This window comes from Cololabis saira, chromosome 13 (assembly GCF_033807715.1).
Source record: "Cololabis saira isolate AMF1-May2022 chromosome 13, fColSai1.1, whole genome shotgun sequence".
NCBI lineage: Eukaryota > Metazoa > Chordata > Actinopteri > Beloniformes > Belonidae > Cololabis > Cololabis saira.
In genome coordinates, this window is record NC_084599.1 from 3,844,625 (window position 1) to 3,858,720 (window position 14,096).

At 47.9% G+C, this 14,096-nt stretch overlaps 1 protein-coding gene across 1 annotated transcript in view; it reads left to right on the plus strand.

Moving 5' to 3' along the window:
* Positions 1–12,835, plus strand: part of LOC133458009 (uncharacterized) — an 18,905-nt gene extending 6,070 nt beyond the window's left edge. Inside the window, exons 3-5 of the mRNA XM_061737462.1 lie at positions 5,255–5,399; positions 11,181–11,486; positions 12,420–12,835. Of these exons, the coding sequence (XP_061593446.1) occupies positions 5,255–5,399; positions 11,181–11,486; positions 12,420–12,590 (622 nt within the window). The 3' untranslated portion in view covers positions 12,591–12,835. The remainder of the gene's footprint in view (positions 1–5,254; positions 5,400–11,180; positions 11,487–12,419) is intronic.
* The last annotated feature ends 1,261 nt before the right edge of the window (positions 12,836–14,096 follow it).

The following is a 14,096-nucleotide window of genomic DNA, read 5'->3' on the forward strand; positions in this document are numbered from 1 at the left end:
ACCCACAACCAGTCACAAACCAGACCAACCCACAACCAGTCACAAACCAGACCAACCCACAACCAGTCACAAACCAGACCAACCCACAACCAGTCACAAACCAGACCAACCCACAACCAGTCACAGACCAGACCAACCCACAACCAGTCACAAACCAGACCAACCCACAACCAGTCACAAACCAGACCAACCCACAACCAGTCACAAACCAGACCAACCCACAACCAGTCACAAACCAGACCAACCCACAACCAGTCACAAACCAGACCAATCCACAACCAGTCACAAACCAGACCAACCCACAACCAGTCATAGACCAGACCAATCCACAACCAGTCACAAACCAGACCAACCCACAACCAGTCATAGACCAGACCAACCCACAACCAGTCATAGACCAGACCAATCCACAACCAGTCATAGACCAGACCAACCCACAACCACTCATAGACCAGACCAACCCACAACCAGTCATAGACCAGACCAACCCACAACCAGTCATAGACCAGACCAACCCACAACCAGTCACAAACCAGACCAACCCACAACCAGTCATAGACCAGACCAACCCACAACCAGTCACAAACCAGACCAACCCACAACCAGTCACAAACCAGACCAACCCACAACCAGTCACAAACCAGACCAACCCACAACCAGTCACAAACCAGACCAACCCACAACCAGTCACAAACCAGACCAACCCACAACCAGTCACAGACCAGACCAACCCACAACCAGTCACAAACCAGACCAACCCACAACCAGTCACAAACCAGACCAACCCACAACCAGTCACAAACCAGACCAACCCACAACCAGTCATAGACCAGACCAACCCACAACCAGTCATAGACCAGACCAATCCACAACCAGTCATAGACCAGAACAACCCACAACCAGTCATAGACCAGACCAACCCACAACCAGTCATAGACCAGAACAACCCACAACCAGTCATAGACCAGACCAACCCGGAACAACCCCCAACCAGTCACAGACCAGACCAACCCACAACCAGTCACAGACCAGACCAACCCACAACCAGTCATAGACCAGACCAACCCACAACCAGTCACAAACCAGACCAACCCACAACCAGTCATAGACCAGACCAACCCACAACCAGTCATAGACCAGACCAACCCACAACCAGTCACAAACCAGACCAACCCACAACCAGTCACAAACCAGACCAACCCACAACCAGTCATAGACCAGACCAATCCACAACCAGTCATAGACCAGACCAACCCACAACCAGTCACAAACCAGACCAACCCACAACCAGTCACAAACCAGACCAACCCACAACCAGTCATAGACCAGACCAACCCACAGCCAGTCATAGACCAGACCAATCCACAACCAGTCATAGACCAGACCAACCACAACCAGTCACAAACCAGACCAACCCACAGCCAGTCATAGACCAGACCAACCCACAACCAGTCATAGACCAGACCAACCCACGACCAGTCATAGACCAGACCAACCCACGACTAGTCATAGACCAGACCAACCCACAACCAGTCATAGACCAGACCAATCCACAACCAGTCATAGACCAGACCAATCCACAACCAGTCATAGACCAGACCAACCCGGAACAACCCCCAACCAGTCACAGACCAGACCAACCCACAACCAGTCACAGACCAGACCAACCCACAACCAGTCACAGACCAGACCAATCCACAACCAGTCACAGACCAGACCAACCCACAACCAGTCACAAACCAGACCAACCCACAACCAGTCACAAACCAGACCAACCCACAACCAGTCATAGACCAGACCAACCCACGACCAGTCATAGACCAGACCAACCCACGACTAGTCATAGACCAGACCAATCCACAACAGTCACAAACCAGACCAACCCACAACCAGTCACAGACCAGACCAATCCACAACCAGTCATAGACCAGACCAACCCACGACCAGTCATAGACCAGAACAACCCACGACTAGTCATAGACCAGACCAACCCACAACCAGTCGCAAACCAGACCAACCCACAACCAGTCACAGACCAGACCAACCCACAACCAGACCAATCCACAACCAGTCATAGACCAGACCAACCCACAACCAGTCATAGACCAGACCAACCACAACCAGTCACAAACCAGACCAACCCACAACCAGTCATAGACCAGACCAACCCACAACCAGTCATAGACCAGACCAACCCACAACCAGTCACAAACCAGACCAACCCACGACTAGTCACAGACCAGACCAACCTGGACCAACCTTAGTGGTCTGTTAGTAAAATTAACAGCACAACAAAACATATCATATTTAAAATATGAATGACTATGATCTGTTAGTCCTTTATTCATGGCTCATAAGTCAATTAAATATACATAAATATACTAGGAAGGAGGGACATGCCTGGAACACCTCCCTAGGGAGGAGGGACATGCCTGGAACACCTCCCTAGGGAGGAGGGACATGCCTGGAACACCTCCCTAGGGAGGCGTCCAGGAGGCATCTGATACAGATGCCCAAGCCACCTCAGCTGACTCCTCTCAATGTGAAGGAGCAGCGGCTTGACTCCGAGCTCCTCCCGGGTGACCGAACTCCTCACCCTATCTCTAATGGAGCGTCCAACCACCCTGCGGAGGAAACTCATCTCTAAGGGAGCGTCCAGCCACCCTGCGGAGGAAACTCATCTCTAAGGGAGCGTCCAGCCACCCTGCGGAGGAAACTCATCTCGGCCGCTTGTATCCGCGATCTCGTCCTTTCGGTCACTACCCAAAGTTCATGACCATAGGTGAGGGTAGGTGCGTAGATTGACCGGTAAATCGAGAGCTTCGCCTTTTGACTCAGCTCCTTCTTCACCACGACGGCCCGGTACATCGACCGCATAACTGCGGACGCTGCACCGATCCGTCTGTCAATCTCCCGCTCCATCGTTCCCTCACTCGTGAACAAGATCCCGAGATACTTGAACTTAGGGCTGGGCGATATGGGCTTTTATTAATATCTCGATATTTTTAGGCCATGTCACGATACACGATATATATCTCGATATCTTGCCTTAGCCTTGAATTAACACTTTGATGCCTACAATCACACCAGTATGATGATTCTATATCTACATTAAAACTTTCTTGTTCATACTGCATTAATATATGCTCATTTTAAACTTTCATACAAAAAGGGGGAATAAGTCAAATTTACCAAAACTGTATTTATTAAACAGTTACTAAGCAGTGAGTGGCACAAACATAAAAAGTGTAATTTCAAAAGTGCATGTTGCATCTCTCTGACTCCCCGTCTGAAAAACATCTGCTAAGAACATGTTCTGGTCCTGGTTTTACCAGGATGACCAGGTTTCACCTGGTTTTACCAGGATGAGCTGCTCTGAGCAGCAGGGGCCCCTTAGAGCACCTTTATATTAAATTGTAGGTGTAGGGACTGCAATGTTTCATCCTCTCCTCCTTTACTTTGCATCACTTTCACTTATTGTTAGAAATATGACGTCATATAGTCTTGTTTGACTTTGTTTTGATGATAGTGATTTATTTCATGTGGCCACATTTAAGCAACACTAGGTGACGTTTCTCAGTTCTGGAAGAGAAAAGCCTGAATTATGGTTCCGCGTTAAATCGACGCAGAACCTACGGCGTAGGGTACGCGGCGACGCGCACTTACGCCGTAGGTTCTGCGTTGGTGTGACGCGGAACCATAAATCCGCCTAAAGGCTCGGCTCCTCGGCTCTCCAGAGAGGCGTTCGCGTCGTGCGAGGAGAAAACATCTCCTCCCGTCTTTACTAAGCCGGTTAGCTTTGAAAAGAGTCCGCCGCGCGTAACAACCGCGCAGATGAGCTCACGGCGCAAACAGGCCGAGTTTGGGAAAGTTAAGTTAAAGTTAAAGCGGGGTGGAAGTGCGCGGCGGTCCCGGACAGCAGCGCTGACACCTGCAGCTGGTCGGGGGCCAATGATAATGCACACACGACAGCACGTGACTGACATGTGTGACAGGGTGCGCTTGTTTTATGTCTCAGAGAAGGAGAGACGAGACGAGAGAGTGAGAAACGTCTGTCATTTAACGCCCGCGGCTAAAAGCAAAATGCATGAAAATTTATACTCGAATATGCACGATATAGTCATTTTGTACATCGCACAGAGTAGAAGCCGAGATACATCGGCTATCCTCGATATATCGCCCAGCCCTACTTGAACTCCTCCACCTGAGGCAGGACTTCTCCACCAATCCGGAGAAGGAACACCACCCTTTCCCGGTGGAGAACCATGGCCTCGGTTTTGGAGGTGCTGATTCTCATCCCTGCCGCGTCGCACTCGGCCTCAAACCGCCCCAGCACATGCTGAAGGTCCCGGTCCTATGAAGCCAACAAGACAACATCATCCGCAAAAAGCAGAGATGAAATCCTGTGGTTCCCAAACCGGATCCCCTCCGGCCCCTGGCTGCGCCTAGAAATCCTGTCCATAAAAAAATTATGAACAGCCCTGCCGGAGTCCAACATGCACCGCGAACAAGTCTGACCTACTGCCGGCAATGCGAACCAAACTCCTGCTCCAATCATACAGAGACCGGACAGCCCTTAGTAGAGGGCCCCGGACTCCATACTCACCGAGCACCCCCCACAGAATGGCAAGAGGGACACGGTCAAATGCCTTCTCCAGATCCACAAAGCACATGTAGACTGGTTGGGCAATTCCCACGAACCCTCGAGCACCCTGCAGAGGGTGTAGAGCTGGTCCAGTGTTCCACGACCGGGACTAAAACCGCATTGTTCCTCCTGAATCCGAGGTTCAACTATCGGCCGTAATCTCCTCTCCAGTACCCTGGCGTAGACTTTCCCGGGGAGGCTGAGAAGTGTGATCCCCCTATAGTTGGAGCACACTCTCCGGTCCCCCTTTTTAAACAGAGGGACCACCACCCCGGTTTGCCACTCCAGCGGTACTGTTCCCTTCCTCCATGCAATGTCGCAGAGGCGTGTCAACCAAGACAGCCCTACGACATCCAGAGACTTGAGGTACTCAGGGTGAATCTCATCCACCCCAGGTGCCCCTGAGGAACTTATGAACTACCTCAGTGACCTCGGCTTGGGTGATGGATGAGCACGCCCCAGAGTCCCCACTCTCTGCTTCCTCAGTGGAAGGCATGTCAGTCGGGTTGAGGAGATCCTCGAAATATTCCTTCCACCGTGAGCTGATAGTATTTTCCACACTGAGCTCTGATATTGAAGACGAGGCCTCTATCTTGTTGTTTTTGGCAGAATCAGCCGTCTGTTTGATGGAACTGAGCCCATCGTGTTAGACAGCCTGAAGCAGCACTACTTCATCGATCGGGACGGCCCTATGTTCCGCTACATACTTAACTTCCTCCGCACCTCCAAACTGCTCATCCCTGACGACTTCAAAGTGAGTGTGTGTCTCGAGTTTTAATCAGGTACTTTCACTGTTTTTTTAACGGAAACCTAGTATGGTCATGTCCAAAAGTTAGTACCCTCTGTGCTGTTTTGTAGAAACATCATAAAATAAGTGGGTCATAGTCTTAGTACAATGTAAATACGACCTCTGACAAACGATACACTGGGCGGCCTGTGCTGACCCATGGCTGCAGCCTCAGGCCCCTGTCTGCCCATGTCTTATGTTGTTTGTTAGTTTTTTCGTTTTCTTTGGACGAGCCGTGCTGGAATGACATTTTGTTGTGCTCAATGACAAATAAAGAATCTTGAATTACATTATTTATTTAACAACTATGAAGTCAAGAAGGAAATCTTGCATGGGCAATACAAAGTACCTCCTTAGAGCGCCATAGGATTTAGAAGGTAAGTTTGAGCCATGTTTGCATGTCAGCAGGTTGTTTAGAAGTTTGTAAAGCAGATGTTCCAGGTGTGAGTCAACACAATGCGGCTTCTTGTTCATTTTATTCCACCAGCAATGGCAGCGCAAAAGTCTGTTTCATGATCCAACTCTGAGGTGCAGATGTTCATAAACCTGGTGCTGAGGAGAGTGTTGTTGTCTTCTTCGTTTAGATCACACAATCAAATACGTCACAGCAGCTTCGCTCCAACCTCACGTATTTCTGCTCCAGCTGCTGAATTGTTATGGAAAAGAAACTTGGCCGAGTTGAGTCGAGCCGAGCTGAGATCAGTAGAGTAGGTGCTAGTGGAAAAGTGCCATAAGAGAAGCAATTGTCATCAATTTGACATCAGCCTGGAAAAGGGTTATAAAAAACATTTACAGACAATTTTGTGTTCATCGTTCTACAGTGAAAAGGTTTATACTCTGTGTTAAAAAAATGACCAAAAAGAAGAAGTTGTAGAAGAAGAAGAAGAAGTGGTTCTCCAGACTTCTTTTGTCTAAACTTAGATTGTTTTTTTTAAAATAATACTATATCTGGTAAACTTCTGTCTTTAATTCAACACTTGCACATTTTTAACTTTCATTGTCACCAATCACCGGTACACTTTCTGTTCGTTAGCCTCTGTTAGCCTCTTAGCATGGCCTCCTCTTCTCCCACTGTTTCACCTCTTTGCTGCTCAGTGTGTGAAATGTTTAGCTATTCCTCTGCCTCCTTTAGCGAAGACGGTAAGTGCTTGAAGTGTAGTTTATTTACAGGGCTGGAGGTGAGGCTCAGTCAGTTAGAGGTCCGGTTCCGCCAACTAGACCATAGTCCGGTAGACTCGTCAGCTAACCAGGCTAAGCTAGCGGGGGACCGGCCTGTAACAGCTGCTGTTAGCCGCTCCCCTGCAGCTCCCGAGCAGCCGGCCAGGCAGGGCAGCTGGGTGACGGTTCGGAGGAAGCGTAGTCCTAAAGGGCGCACGGAACACCACCACCCGCTTCATGTGTCTAACCGATTTTCCCCACTCAGCGACACACCCGCTGAGAAGCCGAACCTGGTGATTGGCGACTCCATAGTCAGGCATGTGAGGCTGACTCCAGCGACCATAGTTAGGTGTATCCCGGGGGCCAGAGCGGGCGACATAGAAGCAAATTTGAAGCTGCTGGCAAAGAGTAATCGTAAATTTGGTAAAGTTATCATCCCGTCTACCCGTCTTCGCCAGTCGGAAGTCACTAAAATGAATATTGTCTCGGTGTGTAACTACGCAAAAACCTTGTCGGACTCCGTAGGTTTCTCTGGTCCCCTCCCCAATCTGACCAGCGATGACATGTTTAGTGACATGTTTGCTCTCGCTCCATCGCTGGCTGTCGCGGTAGTGTTCAGAAAACGACGTGGCCTTTATTGACAATTGGGAGACGTTCTGGGGAAAGCCCGGTCTGATTAGAAGAGACGGCATTCATCCCACCCGGGATGGTGCTGCTCTGGTAATTTGGCCAGTTTCATTAGACACTCCCCCTGACATCGCAGGGTCCAGGCCAGGATGCAGAGCTGTAGTTTAACACACTTCTCTGCTGCTTCCCGAGGACCAACGCCTGCCAATAAAACTGTAGGATTGCATTATGTGATTGGCGACTTTAAAACTATAGGATTGCATGATGTAATTGGCGACTCTAACAAGGTGCCTAGCAAAATAGAAGTGGTTGCAGTTCCCCGCCCTCCAAAGGTTCACCAGGTGCGGCGTTATAGAGGCGTTAACCAAAATAACCTTGTAAAAGTTAAAGCCAATGCACATTTGGTACCAATAAGAGACCGAAAAATTAGATGCGGACTACTAAATATACGATCATTAAGCTCCAAGTCGCTGTTAGTAAATTATATAATTACAGAGAGCAGGAGTGATATTTTCTACTTAAAGGGAACCCTGCATATTAAGACATGTAGTCCCTAATTAGCCACAATTGTTCTCTTATACTAAAATATGTTGTTAGAAACACATAAAATAATCTAATTGCTTTAAAAATCTACAATGTTTATTACATATTTTGACCTGCGGGAGGCGCCATGTTTTACCTGCGCAATGTATTCTGGGGGCGATGACGTACGACGGTGGCTCTGGGAAGATGAGCCCCGTTAGTTTAACTGGGACAGGTATCTAAAACATAGTTGAGCAGCTTTCTCCCGGCCGTGGAGGCTGATGAGGGAGCCCATAAGACGTCTCGGTTCAGGCAAACTGGATCAAAGTTCTGTGATGCACGGGAGATCTGCAAAAATGATCAATGTTGTGCGCATCTTACCAGTGCATTAGGCTCCTGCGTAGACGGCGTAGCCTACGGCGTAGACGGCGTAGCCTACGGCGTAGACGGCGTAGGCTACGCCGTAGCCTGCGTAGGCTACGTCGTAGCCTGCGTAGCCGGGGCTCTACAGCCCGCAGCGCTCCGCCACCCGCTCTCCGCTCTCCGCTCTCGCTGCCGCCGCCGGCTGAGGGGACTGGCCCGGGACTTTGACGAAACGGGAGGCGCAGACTTCGCTTCAAATAGGCAAGAACATCTTTATTTAATTTAATGACGCCAGATCTGGCTGGGGTTTTTATTGTAGCATCGGCTATCTGCTAGTTGAAACGTGTGGTCTGTTAGTCTATCTGAGTTTTATGGTGTTTTTATAGTTCATGCTGTATGGGGCTGCACTTTTTTTAAATTTTATTTTACTTTTTTGTAGGTGCGCCGTCACCTTAATGTTCAGCTGTGTTTTCATCTGTGTTTCTGGTGCGCCGTCATCTGTTTAGCTGTGTTTTGATCTGTTTCTGGGTGTCAGAACAGTGTACGGGGGTTAGCAGGTGCCACCGTGTGACGTACTACCCAGAACGTAAAAAACAATGGCGACCTACATGTTAAATTATATTTTCAAATTTTATAAAAACGAAGACATCAACAAGGTTTTTTATATCACATTGTTATAATTGATACCAACATTTATCTTTTAAGACCTACATGTCTTAATATGCAGGGTTCCTTTTAACAGAAACATGGTTACAGGAGGAAGAGTATGTCAGTTTGAATGAATCGACTCCGCCCGGTTACTTTAATAATCATATTCCTCGAAGCACGGGCCGAGGTGGAGGAGTAGTGACGATCTATAACTCCAGTCTCCAAACAAAAACTGAACCTAAGTGCAATTATAATACATTCGAAAGCCTCACGCTTAGTCTGAAACTCCAACCAGAAATGCCCAGGCTCTTCAGGACACCAGCAGTGCACCACTAGAGCTATGCCAGGTCCACATCCCTTGAAGCTAACGGGGTACGGTTGGCAGTCGTCTGCCCAGACGTGGGCTAGTCTGGTCTGGTAGCACACACTGTCCCCTCGCGGTGCCAAAATGTCCTGGGAAACCTATTAAATACTCTTTAATATTTTCTTTCCAACTAGGTGTATATTCAGGCTAAACTGAGTGCGGATAAATCACCAATAAGATGACTTGAGAAATGATCCAGATTTCAGTAGATTTAATTAATTGAATTGAATAGATTTAACTAAACAGTTGCATGTAAAAGGGTCAGAACATGCAACAGGCGCCTGCATGTAGAATAACGATGAAACAAAGGAAGCATACTGATTTTAAGGCATAAAGGATGATTCTTCTTACGATTCTAGTAGACAGAAACATCTTCAAGGTCAGTGTTAACCCTTCTGGGGCAGAGTACCAGTCTGGACACTTTTCAATTCAATTCAATTTTATTTATATAGCGTCTAATACAACAGAGTTGTCTCTAGACGCTTTCCAGAGACCCATACCCAGAACATGACCCCCGAGCAGACACTTAGTCAGCCAAGGTTACATTTTGCTGCTCTCAGCAGTTTCGGTTTAATCAAGTGGCCAAGGCTACATTTTCCATCACACTGGGTTCCTTCCAGCACAAACACAAGCAGTTTGATGATTTTTTTTTTAACCCTTTTTCAAGACTAGAAATCCATTTAGCGGCATATGGCATGTAGGTTTAGGTCCTTCCCTGTTCAGGGTCCAGCATGCTGCTGCTTGAACCGAGGTAAGAACTAATTAGAGATCTACTGCAGCTGTGTTGAATGAGTTTCTCCTGCCACCGAGTCCACATACAGTTCATGGAAATATTTCAGTATTCAACAGTTGTGGTCATTCTGTTATAAGCTAAATTTCATTCAGATAGTTCTGTCTGGCTGTAAATAGCTGTGAATCAGAATTGTGTTCATACATTTAATTATCTGCCATCATATTCCGTGTGAGATTGATGCCTCGTTCACACGTAGCAAAAACGGTGGTGTTTTCATGCGTTTTGGCCGTTCGTTTACACGAAAACGAAGCTCAAAGTCTCCAAAAACTATAATTTCTGAAAACTCAGGCCAAAGTGGAGATTTGCTAAAAACTCCGTCTTCACGTTTGCTTGTAGAGAGAAACGGACATTTAGGCTTCAGAACGTCAAATTATGAGACAGAAACGTCACCAGCTTCATGAGTGACACCTGTGTTTACAATTAGTTTGTAACCGTCAATATTTTCTTGTATTTTACCTGTTTTATATTCTAACATCACACTTAAAAGTAACTCCACTTCTCTGTCACTCCAAACAAAAGACTCTCGTTCATCTTGGAAGTAACTGGAAGTTACTCGTGTCATTTGTTGATGTTTTTTTCCAGGATTCTGATTGGCTAGCATGACTTTATCTTCTCGTTACACTGCCCCCTGTAGGTTTGGCTGCTCATAGCACCTTAACAACGTATTTATGCGGGGTCGTGTATATCAGGCATTGTCAACTGGTGGTCCGCGGCCCTCTGGTGGTCCGTGGCGGTATTGCAGGTGGTCCGTGAAATTGTAAATGGAAGACAATAATTTAAAAAATATATATTAATTCTTTAGACTCAATTTATTTTCCATTTTCTATTCATTTTTGTGAATAATTTACCCATCCAAATTATGTCAAATGAGTGAGAGTGCCCTCTTGGCTTCCTATTGTTCATTTTTCATTGACTGTTTTTTTTTTTTTTATAGCAAAAGGTGCAAATAAAAATAGACACTGATGCAAATAAATAGCATATATAGGCCCATACTATTATTTAAAAGCAAGGTGCAAAATAAAACAAACATCCCCAAAAGCAGTGGTGCCCGAGTTGCTTCTTGGTTATAATGGTGGGACTGGGACAAAACCAGTTGAAAACCTCTGGTGTAAATGATGGTATTTTTCAAAACGTAGAGGGGGAAATATCCGTTTTTGTAAATACCTGTCTATGTCTAACTATGTTTGCCAGGGCTCCTGACTGTGTCTGTGAACATACTGGTTTATTTCTGAGCTGCTCTGTCCCTGATGGGTCTCTGGTCTCTGCTGGGCAGGAATACTCCCAGCTGTGTGAAGAGGCCTCCTTCTTCCAGCTGGCTCCCCTGCAGGCGGCGCTGCAGCGCTGGAGGACTCAGCAGGAGGGCAAGGGGACGTGCGGAGAGTGTGAATGTGTCCTGGTCCACGTGGCTCCGGAGCTCCAGGAGAGGATAAGTATAAGCCTGCACCGGGCGCTGATAGAGGAGCTTTTTCCTGAGGTGAAAGACATTATCTCCAACTCCCTGAGCACCAGCTGGAACCAGGACTCCACGTACATCACCCGCTTCCCACTGGACGGACACTGCCAGCTCAGCTCCGTTCAGGTACAAACAAACCACAGCTGATAAGAGCTCTGACAATTGTTGTAAATGGTATCAGTATTTTTTAGCTCAGTTGTCAGCCTTTCTGACTACGTCGTCTCTCAGCTTTCCACACACATCTCTGTAACCACATCTGGGACTTGTTCTATGAGTGGTTGGGACTTTAACCCTTAGCTGTCTTCAGGTCAAGGAAGGAGGAAGAGAAGAAGGGAGGAAAGAAGGAAGGGAGAAATGAAAGATGGAAGGAAGGGTGAAAAGAAGGAAGGTAGGAAAGAAGGAAGGGAGGGAGGAAGGAAGGGAGGGAGGAAGGAAGGAAGGAAGGAAAGAAGGGAGGGAGAAGGAAGGGAGAAAACAAGGAAAGAAGGAAGGAAGGGAGAAAAGAGGAAGGGAAGAAGGAAAGAGAGAGCAGGAGGAAAGAAGGAAGGAAGGGAAAAAAGAAGGAAGAAAGGAAGGGAGAAAAGAAAGGAGTAAAGAAGGAAGGAAGGAAGGAAGGAAGGAAGGAAGGAAGGAAGGAAGGAAGGAAGGAAGGAAGGAAGGAAGGAAGGAAGGAAGGAAGGAAGGAAGGAAGGAAGGAAGGAAGGAAGGGAGGGAGGGAGGGAGGGAGATGGAAGGGAGAAAAGAGGAAGGGAGAAGGAAGGAGAGAGCAGGAGGAAAGAAGGAACAGGAGAATGAGGTCATTTTGACCCAAAGACAGTACCAGGGTTAAAGAAGCAGTTAGTAAGTGTGTGGTGTGAGTATAGGGCAGTTTAGCTCCACAAAGTGAGACCAGAAAACACACTCAGTACTTTTACGTGCACTAACAGAAAGTGGAATTGTTGCCTTGATCTACGGTGGCCTGGAAGTGCAAAACACAACGGTAAAAGAGAAAAGATAACAATAAATTGAAAAACACAACGGAGACTGTGTGGTCTCATGCTGCTGTGTGTTGGCCTGCAGGTGTTGGAGCGTCTGCAGCAGAGCGGCTTCTGCATCACGGCCTCCAGCGGCGGCGGAGCAGACTCTTCTCAGTTCCATGAATACATCCTGCAGAGGGACGTCAGGTGCAGCCGGCACGGCCCCCGCCTCGGCCCCCGCCTCCCCTCCATCAAACAGGAAGCCCTGGACTGAACTGGGAGGCCGGTTGAACTTTGTCTGCCTGGGTGGGGGACCCGATGAATGTTGAGACGGTTGGATGTCCCCCCTCCTCCGGTGGTCTAAGACGGTCTCTGAACCAGCGCCAGGCGCTGGTGCCAGCAGGAAGCAGAGTGCCTCCCAATTTCTGCTTCTGTAAAACTAAGATGACTTCTGGGCTGTGTTGGCTATCGGATAAATTATTTTATCACTGAAACTCTCATTGTACTATTAAGAGAATTAAATGCCTTCAACAAACTGAAGAAATCATTATTTCCAACCTGCAGGAGTTTAACTAGTGTGTGAAGAGCTTGGGAGCCCTGGAAGCTCCTGTACGAGCTACAAAAGCATCAGCTGTTATTTAAACTGTGTTTAGTGATTAATAAGCTGTTTTTAAGGATTTCGCATTGGATCGATGTAGCAAATAAAATTAAGACCATCCAGCTCCTGAACCATCAGTTACTGTTTCACATGAGCAGTTCAGGTAGAAACATTTAGGTCAGGTAGAAACATTTACCATATTGGCCTGAATCACCGATACATTTTCTGTCCGTTAGCCTCCGTTAGCATCTTAGCATGGCCGCTCCGGCTCCCACCGCTTCACCTCTTTCCTGCTCAGTGTGTGAAATGTTTAGTTATTCCTCTGCCTCCTTTAGTGAAGACGGTAAGTGCTTAAAGTGTAGCTTATTTGCAGGGCTGGAGGCGAGGCTCAGTCAGTTAGAGGTCCGGTTTGGCCAACTAGACCATAGTCCGATAGAATCCTCTGCGGACCGGCCCGTAGCAGCTGAGCGTAACCGCTCCCCTGCAGCTCCCCGGCAGCCGGCCAGGCAGGGCAGCTGGGTGACGGTTCGGAGGAAGGGTAGTCTTAAAGGGCTCACAGAACACCACCACCCGCTTCATGTGTCTAACCGTTTTTCCCCACTCAGCGACACATCTGTTGAGAAACAGACCCTGGTGATTGGAGACTCTATTGTGAGACATGTGAAGCCGACTCCAGAGACCTTAGTTAGGTGTATCCCGGGGGCCAGAGCGGGCGACATAGAAGCAAATTTGAAGCTACTGGCAAAGGGTAATCGTAAATATGGTAAAGTTATCATCAATGTCGGAGCTAATGACTCCCGTCTTCGCCAGTCGGAAGTAACCAGAATGAATATTGTCTCGGTGTGTAACTACGCCAAAACCATGTCGGACTCCGTAGGTTTTTCTGGCCCCCTCCCCAATCTGACCAGCGATGACATGTTTAGTCGCATGCTCTCGCTCCGCCGCTGGTTGTCTCAGTGGTGTTCAGAAAACGACGTGGACTTTATTGACAACTGGGAGACATTCTGGGGAAAGCCCGGTCTGATTAGAAGGGACGGCATTCATCCCACCCGGGATGGTGCAGCTCTTATGTCTAGAAATCTGGCCAATGTTATTAGACACTCCCCCTGACAATGCAGGGTCCAGGCCAGGATGCAGAGCTGTAGTTTAACAGGGCTGGAGGCGAGGCTTAGTCAGTTAGAG